General features: G+C 37.5%; 1 protein-coding gene and 1 long non-coding RNA gene across 4 annotated transcripts in view; one reads left to right on the plus strand and one right to left on the minus strand.

Moving 5' to 3' along the window:
• The window catches only part of LOC124156248, a 53,750-nt gene that overhangs the window by 39,449 nt on the left and 2,194 nt on the right, over window positions 1–12,107 (plus strand). The window lies entirely within an intron of this gene.
• LOC124156247 (neither inactivation nor afterpotential protein C) overlaps window positions 1–12,107 on the minus strand; it is a 60,034-nt gene that overhangs the window by 35,028 nt on the left and 12,899 nt on the right. For all 3 annotated transcript variants that reach the window (XM_046530661.1, XM_046530662.1, XM_046530660.1), the window contains exons 4-18: window positions 10,773–10,877; window positions 10,457–10,566; window positions 10,070–10,200; window positions 9,616–9,763; window positions 8,555–8,645; window positions 8,186–8,281; window positions 7,648–7,833; window positions 7,038–7,226; window positions 6,222–6,421; window positions 5,913–6,085; window positions 5,015–5,248; window positions 3,943–4,153; window positions 2,626–2,767; window positions 2,022–2,172; window positions 584–927 (exon numbers count right to left, since the gene is read on the minus strand). In XM_046530661.1, the coding sequence (XP_046386617.1) occupies window positions 584–927; window positions 2,022–2,172; window positions 2,626–2,767; window positions 3,943–4,153; window positions 5,015–5,248; window positions 5,913–6,085; window positions 6,222–6,421; window positions 7,038–7,226; window positions 7,648–7,833; window positions 8,186–8,281; window positions 8,555–8,645; window positions 9,616–9,763; window positions 10,070–10,200; window positions 10,457–10,566; window positions 10,773–10,877 (2,511 nt within the window). The remainder of the gene's footprint in view (window positions 1–583; window positions 928–2,021; window positions 2,173–2,625; window positions 2,768–3,942; window positions 4,154–5,014; window positions 5,249–5,912; window positions 6,086–6,221; window positions 6,422–7,037; window positions 7,227–7,647; window positions 7,834–8,185; window positions 8,282–8,554; window positions 8,646–9,615; window positions 9,764–10,069; window positions 10,201–10,456; window positions 10,567–10,772; window positions 10,878–12,107) is intronic.

Here is a 12,107-nt window from a genome sequence, read left to right on the forward strand (position 1 = left end):
TATTTTCGGATCGACTTGAAATTTTCCACACATGTTTGCTTCTAATGACCCTAAATATTCAATATTAAAACATTTGAATTTTTTCACTATTGTGTTCTAATTAACTTGTTAAATTGCCGTGTGAAAGCTTAAATGGCGTTTGTTAAAAAAACTTTTGGCAGAAATTTCTTTAACAGCTCTGGTTTAACCGCTTTATGATTCCCCGCTAAAAAGTAGAAGAATATAAAAAAAGATGAAAACACGCTTTCCCAAAAACAGTATAAAATGCATTACAAAGGAAAATATAAGTTATCATCACGCGGAGAGTTAAGGGTGGGTTAAGGTTGGTTCGGTAAAGGTTTAGGTATTAATATTGCATGCCATTCCTAACTTACCTGTCAGACTCTTCCACACTTATTTCTAATAAACCTTATTAGCACACACGCTTTACTGTTCGAGTGATAAAAAGCTTATATTTTACTTTTTAGTGAATTTTATGCTCTTCTTGGTAAAAGCGTTTTAAAATATTATTTTATTTCAATGTATTCCCTGTCTCCTTCGTCTCGGTTGACACCGCTGTCCACATCTGATACTTGGCACTCACCCTCGTCTTGGTGTTCTCGGCCATGAGCGCGGCGCCCCACTTGCGTCCCTTCTTCTTGGCTCCGGTCGTCTCCTCCTTCTTCTTCTCTGCTTCTTCCTTGCCTCCAGCTACCGTCAAGTTGCCCGTGCGGGACAGTTGGTTGGTGAACATGGACTTGATGAACGCGTCCGTCGACTGGCGCATTGTGTCGATCGTTTCTGGCGGAACGAAATCTCGATTCTTCTCCGCCATGTCCGTGATCTCGTAGGATACCTTGCCCGTGTAGTGAGCCACGCTGAACTCGCTACCGGCACCTGTGGCGACTCGAACGTGCGGTCCCTTGGATGCTGCGTTGCGTAGTGCAGCTGCAAGAGGCAAGTATAGCTGGGGTCATTGGGGGTTGAAAGTCATTTTTGGATTCACTCAAAAGCTTATCAATGGAACTTCTCAAAATAACTTTTAATTATTTGAAGGTAGGTGCGTAAAAAGTAGCCAAGTGAAAGTTGGTGTAAACTGGTGACAGGTTAAGAGAGTTTGTCTGCCCCTTGAGAGTCAAGTCACTTTGGTGGTGTTATGGTAAGCTCGACTATGGCTGAATGGATGAAAATCAGGCTGGATTTGATTTTGGCGGGATTATTCATTTTATTAAAATATTAAGTGATAGATTATTTTTGCAAGTAATTTTAAATGGTTTTTCTCATTTTCAGTAGTGGTTCTTTAAGCGACGTTAGCCACTGTTAGAAAAAACGTATTTTAGCAAATGTTCAGGTGCAACGGAAATAAGTTTAGCTTTGGATATTGTAAATTGATCATATTCTACTTGGCTTTTTGTTGTTTGCTTGCATTCATTCCGTAATATGATTCGTAAAAGGCTTTGGTCATTATTTTTTGTGTAATGTTCTCTTTATATTGGATGATGATTTTATAACATTCCTATCGTCCTAGTTTGGCATTGAATCTTAGGTCAGCGTATCGTTAGATAGCATCATGTAAATGTTGTGCTTAGTTACCTAAAAGAATGCGTGAGTTATTATAAAATGAATTTATGGCAATCTTTTGTGGTGATAAAAGTATTTTGTTTACATTTTGCTTGTAAAGTTTAATATTTAATTTTAAGAATTAACTTGCGCAAGATACGAAAGTTGCTGAAAAATTACGAATATTCTGTAGAAAAAATTACCTATTTGCTGGGTATATTATAGGTTACATATTTCAATGCTTATTGCATCCATCTAACAGCCAGATTGCTGTCGTACAACTTTATGCACCGTGTTATGAACGCTGAGAACCTTCCTACACAGAAGTAAATAAACTTACGAAATGAAATTGTCTATTTCACGCTGTTCCCCAATTTGCCTACTTTTTTTTTTAAGGGGAACTACATATCTAAAACAAAAGATAGCGCCCAAGTTAATGGGAATTTTTTCTGCCTTATGAATAATAACAAAACGATTTTTACCGAGTATGAAGTCGTTTCCTTGGCCAGTTCGCGTGGCTTCGTCAATGCAGTGTAGGGCACCTTCAGGCTTCCCCATAAGAGCATCAAGAGCTGGCTTGTTGTCATAATATGCAAGAGATGGGGTCTTCAGATCTTCTTCTTCACACTCTTGCTGCATGAGTTGAAAGAAAATTTGGAGAATAATTTATTTTTAAATTTTTTTTATGAATAACGTACCGTTTCTTGAAAAGTTTGACCTATGTTAAATGGAATACGTAGGCATATTTCTATTTTTCTTTTAAGATAATTCGTGGTTTTTATCATTTTACCAGATGGTTATTGCAATTTCTTGAATTAAATACTCAACAGCTTCTTAAAAATACTCTTATCACTAAGCTAGCTTTTCCTTACTCGTAATAGCTGTGAACGGCAGTTTATCATTTGAAATAAATTAACCCAAACGTTTATTAAACAATTGTTACATTTATTTTTAATATTCTTTTTGTAATAACTTTAAAATATTCAGAGTGAAATTTATGGGTCATAAATGCTAACTTACTTTTAAGATTCATTAAGCATAAATGTAAGAATCTTTACCGATTTAATTGGGCAAAACTCCACTCACCATTTCCCAGACGAATACTCTTTGGTTGTAATGATACTGGAGTTGTTCGTTGAGTGCATTGACGAAGAGTTGCTCAAGGCTGTTCCTCTGGTAGCATTCGAAACCGAAAAGATCCAAAACCGTGACGCAATGCTTGTCCCCACTGCAAAAGGAAAGGAAGCACTAACATAAAGTTTGAGTATTCGTGAAGGAGGAGGCTCTTGTTTATAGTAAATCAATGCATTGACCTAAAAATACTCCCGTTGTAGTAGAAATTATTTTTATTTGTGCTCGCGTTAAGCTTCTTCTATGGAACGACCGATGAAAAACGTAAAAGAAGGCCGCACTTTTATGGAGCACATGTTTGACCGGGCAATAAGTTTAAACTCACGAGTGTAGTACCAACTATGAAATTGGATTAATAAGTATTATTATTCTCAATGCATTGTGCTTTGCGATTAGAGGTTTTAGAATTAATTTTTATGTGGTGTTATGTATATTTTTGTGAATAATATCCATTTCAATGAATTTTGTAAAAGATGGAAGTTAAGAGGGTAATAGCTAATTACTGATTCCTGAAGATGTTTTATTATCCCTAGGAGTTGAGAAGATGAATTCCGCTTGCACAATAGCTAAGCGTGAGTTAAACGATTAATTTTCACATAGGCCCACTTGTGTTGTAACCCAATCATCAACGTTGATTTTTTATTTCATTTGCTGTCGACAAATCAATTAGTATTTGCTGAACCGTTCTGAGTATCATCATTGATTCCTTTTGCGTGGTCAGGGGTTGCGTTGTATATTTTTGTAGTATCGATAATTCGAAGGTCGCCAGTGATGGAAGAAGACACACTGATCCCTAACTTTGCTGTGAACGATGAAAATGATCTTATTCGAGGAAAATCATTGAAGCTATCATTACCTCTTCATGAACTTTTACGAGAAAATTAGGCGTACGATAAAGGCTGAAAAATTATATTGACTAGCCAATGATGGGGCGTAGATTATCTGATTTATTCAGTTACCACCTTTTTGTAAGCGATTTTCGTGTATTCGGTTTTTGTATTTTTACGTCTACTCATTACCGAACAACCTGCCTTACTGAAAGTGTGGCGGAGGTGATAAGATACCAACCTCTAAAGTGAAGGGTAGATTAGAGCGTACCCTGCCTATTGATGATGGCCTAATTTTTATTTAACTCCTTTATTGCCCAAAGGAATGACTAATTCTTACACCTATCCGTTCGGCTTTTCACGTAATTCGAAAAGTTACACTTTTAAAATGCGCTTTCTATGCCACGATGGTGAGGATTATAGCGTTTTCATGTGTAGCACTCACAAGACAGCTCGTGTGAGAGAGAGCCGGTGGTTAATGGTGTTGACGACCCAGTCGAAAAGGCGGGCGTAGGTGGCCCTCGCGAGCGCGTCCCTCGCTTCCTCCGCCTCGCTCTTCGAGTGACGACGTCGCTGCGCCGCTCCGCCTTCGATGAAGCAGTAGTTTACCAGCGCCCACGAGAGCTTCTTCTCGTCCACGCCCAGTAGATTGGCCACTGGAGGGAATGAGAGGAAAGGAGTTTGCTAATAAGAATTGAGTTAATCTTCGGCATTCATGTATTAGTAGTCGACATAAGGGTGACCTCAATGATTAGACAGATATATACTGAATTATTTTGTCCATATTATAATTCCGAAAATTGTAGAGAAAGGTCATTTGGAGGATCTATAGCCCAGTTAGCGGAGGTGAAGGTGGAGAGTTTTGATAAATGTAATTGTAGAGAAAGACTGATCCGTCAAGGCATTGCGGTTGAGTTGGTTAGGTCTTGTACAAAAAATGTACATTGATAGGATGACCTTATCAGTTCTTTGCATTGAGACGATAAGGGGTGAGGAAGAAAGGTAGACCACGGAAGGAATGTTATGGGTTGGAGAGGTTGATCTGAAGTGAATAGGAGTTATTGGGCTGAAGGAGAAAGCAATGAGAGTAGCTTAGTGGAGGGAAAATGTAAAAGAATCCAAGGCTCACACCAGGCTGTTGAGGTTTGGATAAAGATGATGAATAGTTCCCAGCGTTAGTCATCGAATCATCATCCAATGCTATTTGGCATATTACTTGTGGCTAAGAATTTCCCTGCTCATTCTACTTAAAGTATTTTACAATTTGTTTCAATTAATACATTCGTTATTTGACATGGAGCTCTGACTAGAATTTATTAAGGGCGCTGACATTATTTAATTTTGCCTTTACTCCTTTTACAATTACTATCCATAGTTGTTGTTCAGCTATAATATGAATGATTCCTTCGTATGCATCATTAAACTTTTTGGGTGATTGGTTTATAGCCTGAATTTATCATATTTTTTATTGGAGTGCGTGTATTTAGCTTTACTTAAATGCTATGCGTTTACTTTACCTTTGACTGCCGTGTCAGGGTTTTCAATCTCAGCGTGTGGCTTCTCTCCCTCTTCGTCAGACATAACCTCTCGGAAGCGGATTTCTCCCATGAGGATGATTGCGGCGGTCACGTTGAACAGCGTTTGCATCTCACTCTCATCGAATTCGAGGTCGTCCTTCAAGATGGACGCAATGCGCTTCCATCTTTGAGCGTTTACCTCCACCGACGAGCCCACTCCTTCATTGGATGTGCCTAAAGAATGTAAAAACCATGCAATTATTTATCAGTCTAAACGTTTTACTTCCTTCAAAGAAAATAGTTTTAAGTTCAGCGCGAAACCTCTCGGAGTTACTTTTTATTTTTATTGCCATGAACTGATTGGTAGATTTTAATGTAGTTGCTGCTCAATTTATAATGTATGCCTTTTTTGTCATAATTAGGTCTTAGGTTAAAATCGTACTTGACTTAATTCCTACCTGAAGTCTATAGTCGATGGGACTTCCTTATTTTTCCATTTTTTGAGGGAAAATGTACTTTTTTATGGCTAACAAATCAGTTTTTCAATGTTACAAAGGTGCGTTTATTAATTCAGTCCTGAAAAACAGGATTAATTGAAGAAATGTGAACTGTTGGAGGCGAATGTGGGGACAGGTCAGCGTTATTATAGGGGAAGAGACTCTGATTAGGGGATATATTAATAGTTGAAAGTGGAACTGTGTACGAAATAGGTAGTATTTACATGCGGCCGAAGCTACTAATATTTGTGATTCTCGGATAAGGTTAAGACATTTGCACTGTTGAGTCGAATTTTTAGACTAGTTCAATAAAAAAAGTACTGCCGTGCCTGAGGGAAATTGTTTAAGTATTATGATTCGCGCTCAATATTTCTACTTTAGATGAGCAGTTGAATGCTTACCCAGGTCAAACTCTCCTACCAAAGAGCCAGCATTGGTTGACTTTGGTATCGTACGTAGGTAGCGGTATCGTGAGATTCCACCACCACCAGGCTCCAGACCATATTTGTAAATTTTTCCGGTTTCCTCCATTCCAGCGAAGAAGTAGTAGAACCAATGGAAGTTGGCTTGATCTCTGAAGGAAAATTGTGGGTCGTCAGACGTTGTTGTCTTCAGTCATATTTAGCTTTGTAGCATATTTTAGTCACATTGAGAAGAGAAGTTCTCTGTTGATAGCTTCGAAATGCTCACTAAGGATCATGTTACTGTACCTATCGTTAGAGGTGACCCTCCATCTTTCGAGCTGGAACACCCAGAAGATGGCTCCACTGCACTTTCCAGTGCTGCTGAATGTCACTTCCAGGTGGAGTACATGGCGCGTGGAGTTGCGGTTGATTGGCGTGGCCGCGTTACCCATGGCGTGAATTATTTCCAGTGATTTCTGAATCCGGTTGCCTGCGTTGCTGGCGCACTATAAATGATCATTCCGAAACTCGTAAATAATAAAACGGAGATGGGGGACAATAAAGAAAATATATCATCTCATTTGTCAAAGGGGATTGGTAGCTGATTGATTTTTTCATTCACTTAATTCAGACCTATTCAGCGCAAGAAAGAGATGTCATAGATTTAAATTTATTGGGAAAATGAGGTACTTTGTTGTGCTTAGTTCACTGTAGGAGTAAGGGCATTCTGAAATGATCAAGTGACAAAATTTCAATTTTTTGTAATAAAAAAAATAGTATATAAATTTAAAGAGAATTTTTGTTGTCGTATATAGATGCCGCGATAAAAGTGCAGCAGTTGAAAATGCTCTGGAGACCGTTTAATATATGTGTTCTTGGAATGAAGTTTCTACTATAAAATCTTTTTGAGGTAAAGTATGTACTATACATGTTAAAAATAAGTTAGTTCACATGTTGTTTGATGCGTGGAGATATGGGTAAATGCAATAAGTCGTGAAATTCACTTAATGGAACAAGGCAATTTGATGTCTCTCAACTTGGGTATTAATGCTTTGGATGAGGGGTTTATGTCCCATCTTAGGCGGCTAGTAGCCTTATAAGAAACATTTGTCGTTGATTTACCTCTCCCAGGTGGATGAGGTGCTTGACGAGATGCCCGAAGTTGGTCGTCTTTCCTGAGAGCGATTCACCAGCGAGAAGGATGTGCTGTGGCTCGTCGTGGTGCAGCATGTCTTGGTATGCTCTATCCGCCATGGAAAACACGTGCGGGGCGTTGTCAGAGAGCGCCTTGAAACTGTACTTTGTGTGGTGCTGAAAAGAAATGCGGGTTGCCAACTCATTGAAATGCCAGGGGGCAATAAAAACCAAAGGCAATGCTTGCTCAAATTTTTCCCTGCGTTCCGGACCCAGGATCAGGGGCCCCATAATAGACTACATATTTAAATTAAAATATTCTGCGAAATGAGCAGCGTAATATATATCATTTTATCACGAATGAAATAACGATTTAGGGCAGATTGAATTAATTGGATTCCCTTGGGTAGTTCAGTAATTCTTTAATGTAGTAATTGCAAAGTTGATCTTTAGGTCAATAAATTATTCTCTTTCTATAATCTTTTTTCACTTGTTCTTTGAGTTACTCTTTCATGTGAAATGTGAATAGTTCATTTTAAATCATATTGTTGAGAAAATTCTGGAAAAAGGTTAAAAATTTTGCTAAGAAATTACAAACCTGTTTTGTGTATATATTTTGCTGCTCATTAGGGTTGAGGAAGAGGAGAACATCTCCAATGAATGTGTGGCAAAGTCCGCGCCTGAGACGCTGGTGTAGTTGGTCCAGGACAAGGTCCTCTGAAATGACGTCCAGGGCTGCCAAATCTTCCGTGAACATCGGCTCTGGGCTAGTGCCTTGCTCACTCTGTTAAGAGAAAAACATGCCCTCTTTTCATGGAATATTGCTTGCCATTTGTACGCGTAATGCGATATTCGTCTTGAACTCTGCTTTATTTAAAACATGTAATCAGAAATTTTAAGTCTCGTGAAATGGAATGTTTCTTCTCCGTTGGAGCAAGATTATTGTATACTTTTGTATAGTTTAATCAATCCTTTTGTGATAAATTTAAATGTTTCTTTCATCAGTTAGCACTACGTCTTGCGTTAAATTTTATAAAGACTTGTTTGAAGCATAGACTAAAGGGGATTTACTCATTAATAGAATAATTTTAATTTACTGTATGTAAGTGACACCAGTCAAAAGTTAATATCATTACCTGCAAACACCCTTTTCTTACGGCAACTTCAGATTTTCTGAAAGGTTTTCCAACTCCTCTCATGTCAGCCACCAAAGTCTTTAGATCTTGTTGTAGCTGTAATGATATAGAGGTTTAGCATGATTACATATTTGTAAATGTGTTTGATAAAATTAAATTTTCAATGAATATTGATGAAATGAACTACTTGCAACCTATTTATTTTAGGAGATTATTCTTACAAGTTAGTATTATTTAATAAGTAATGACATTTTCATGCTAAATGGGTAAAGATTTTCTAGCCTTACTGTCTACTCTTTTATCAGCTAAAATGTAATGTACTTCATTACAGCTGAATTTGCATTATCTTTCGAGGCAGTTTATACTTACTAGGAATTCGTTTTCTGGAAGGGATGTAAGGAAAGGATGCTCCATCACTTCAACGCTGAATGGTCTGTGCTCCGGATTTTTCACCAGGCATCTGCGAATTGAGCAAATAAATCATTTCGTGTGATTTTGATATGAATTATTAGCGATAAAATTGAACTTTGACTTTGGTACACACGGAGATTCCAAAGTCCGGTCTGTGAGAGAGTGGACTGCAGCCCGTGCTGCTCGCCGCGAACTCAGTATTTTACGGATATGCTCTTTAACAATTGGATGAAACGTGAGTTGAGTGAGTGAGGTAGTATTTGGTTGCATTGTGGGAAGGTTGGGGTAGCGATTCGATTGTATTTATCAACCAAGTCCGTGGTGGGCCGATCATATACACCACTTGAGGATGAAAACGTTTTGAATTTTATCTAAAACGGTACTTGTTTTTATGACTCTAACCTCGCTGATTACATAGGTATTGTGGAAAATAATGGAAAATGGAAGGCTATTGTGGGGAAGGAAAACGTTCAGTTTTTAGGAAAACCATCAGTTTTTGATACATTTATCTCTATTGAGTAAATATTTATGTTCAGAGAAGTACTCATATCAGGATATATATTATTATTATTATAAATATAACAAACATTCATTAACAAACTAAGTGCCTTTAACTACCCCATATGATGGTAGAGATCACCGACCGTGGCGGACTACAATTTTCCTGTCCACTTTTTGTTTCACCAAGCCTGAAACGCTCTCCGAACTATGGCGTAATATTGCTAGCGACAACAGTTTCATCTGCCAAAATCTTTTCAAAGATTTTTTTGCGTCTAAAAATGATTTTTTCCAATTCCCGGGGGTCACTAATACAAGAATTATTGTGAATCAGGTTGCGGAAAGTAGTTGCTAATATATACCGGCAAGTCGGATAGGGTCTGTGGCGTGAGAGAACGCTACAAAGTCAAGGAGATTATGCTTTTGATTAACTTTGGTTCGGCCACGTAGATATTAGCTTTGTTTGAAAAACATTTCATTAGATTCCGTGTTAATTATTTTGACAGCGTAAATATACCTACTCAGAAATGAAGTCGTTGTAGTTCTGTGTCCAATTGGCCGGGCGATACAGAGTTGGTGGTGGATTTCGCACGATCTGGAAAAGGGCCCTCGTCGGGTGGATGTTAATGAAGGGTGGAGACCCATCGCCGAGCTCGATTGCAGTTATACCTGTAAGAGAATGTGATCATCATTTCTAGAACTCGTAAGATAGATACACGCCTGAGAACCTGCTTATGCAGCCTGAACAAAAGTTTCCAGGAATAAGTCGCTGAAAGGCTTGTGGGTATCCTCAAACGGAAAAATGAGAAAAAAGAACATTTCTCTAATACATTTTAGGACTTAACGAGAGCTAGTAATGGTATACTTTTTGGGAATGTTATTTGATGTCAGCTAGCTTTTGGAACTGAGCGTTTTCAGAAAATTAGATATCCCGTGTAGATAGCTGATTGTAATTAATTCTGAAAAAGTACTTACCAACCGACCATATGTCGGACCGTATATCGTATCCATCAGATTCAGCTCTATCGCTGGTCACCACCTCCGGAGCTATCCAGCATGGAGAACCAAGAACGGTCTGCCTTTTGCCCATTTCCCCTTTTACACGCCTGATAATGAAATTAATTTAAATGTTATTGTAAAATTCAGAATAAAATCGATTGGAATAGTTCTGGAATTTCATTTATGGATTATGTGCAAAAATACTCCAAACTTGAAACAGTGCGTTACGAGCTATATTTGAAATAGCATTTAAAATTATTACTAAAATATTTTAGGTAAGCTCACAAGGATGGTTGATTTTTAAGATGGATGATGGTTGAGTACCCAACCTAGAGAATATATTAAAATATTTGATATTTATACCTTGAGAGTCCAAAATCGCAAAGTTTTACTTCTCCTCCTTTGGTTAGTAGGATGTTGCTTCCTCGGATGTCACGATGGATGATATTGCTTTCGTGCAAGTGAACTAATGCCTGAAATTGAGGAAATGATGTGTGTCAAGGAGATTATGCTTTTGATGTGTGGAAATATATAATCCATCGTGAAATTAAATGCAGAATAGGTTAAATAGTGATTACTACTAATATTTACTGAAGATATTGCAAATTTGCTTACATCTGTGGTAGTAGTGATTGGGAAAACTAAATAAAGAAAAAACAATTTTATCACTATACTGTACCTTAACTGTTTCTCTCAAAATGTATGCGATATGAACTTCTGACATCTTCTTGTTTTGGCTGTGTAACCCTGCGACGAGATCTGTTGCTGGCCCTCCCTCGCAGTACTGTTGTAATAGATAATATGCATAAATAGGTTAGTACTCCCATAGCTCTCGCGTTATAATTTGCTTTTACTATATATATTAAGGTATTGATGTAGCATAAAAATAGAATAGAATTTAGATGATAAGCAATATTGCAGTGGTTTTAGGAGTATCTGTCTGTGATCTGTAGATATGTCATAGTCGCGTTTTATTTGGTAAATAGGAGTAAGGAAAAATATCCTACGGCTTCAAATTGTTGACTCTTCTAAATCCTGTGAAAAATGCATTCCAACGATTGAGTCGTGTTATAATGAAACCGTTGGGGATAATTCGTCAATTGATAGCCTTATTATTTATGCTGGAGGCATGAGCCGGGAAATTCATTTCCTGATGCTTAATATATAAGTTTTATGTGCCTGTTACCTTGTATTTAAAAAGGAATTTCCGGTTATTCAGTTTGATTTAATATTTAACTTAAAATTTATGTAATCGCACATTAATGGATGGAGTAGGATCATTTCAAGTCACATGAGAAATGAGTTGACCTTTGGGTTCTCTGATTCGAACCAAACCTTTTGCGTGCGTTCAATGAGTGATTACATTACACTAGTTAGAAAGCATTTTTTTTGGTGGCCCTATAGACATTATAAGTAACTAGAATTTATGTTGAGGCCTTCATTATTTTTACCATATCTCCTATACAATAATGGTAACGGAAATTATTTACACGTAATTTTATTTGTAAAAAAATGCAAAATAAGATGATGTGACTGGTTTAGCAAATTGTTTCAACTTTAAAAGATCAAATTTTGTAACAAAAATAGTACCTCTTTAAAATTTGAAATTTTCTTCTCTTTTAATGCACTAGGTTTTGTTTTTACTTTAGGAAACGTTTGGTAGTGTGCTCGGCATAAACATTAGATATATTTGACTTCAAAGATTGAAAACGCTCTCGTTCTTCACAGAATTTACATCTCTTGAAATAACAATGGGTAGAGAAGGAATTCTCGCGTCAAATCTAATGCTCAATAAGATAATGAAGATTGGGTGATTGCTGGGAAAGTGAGGGGAAAGGAATGAGAATGACTGATTTGGAAGGTGTCCGCGTACATTCCGGGGATGATAAGGTGAGGGTAATGGGCTTGTGCGAGGAACACGGGATAATTGAATAATGGTCTGGTAATGATACATCGTATTAAGTTGGGAGGAGCAAATTGGGATTTTAAACGTGAGGAGTTGTTGACGCAATTA

Source organism: Ischnura elegans, chromosome 3, assembly GCF_921293095.1.
Source record: "Ischnura elegans chromosome 3, ioIscEleg1.1, whole genome shotgun sequence".
Lineage (NCBI taxonomy): Eukaryota > Metazoa > Arthropoda > Insecta > Odonata > Coenagrionidae > Ischnura > Ischnura elegans.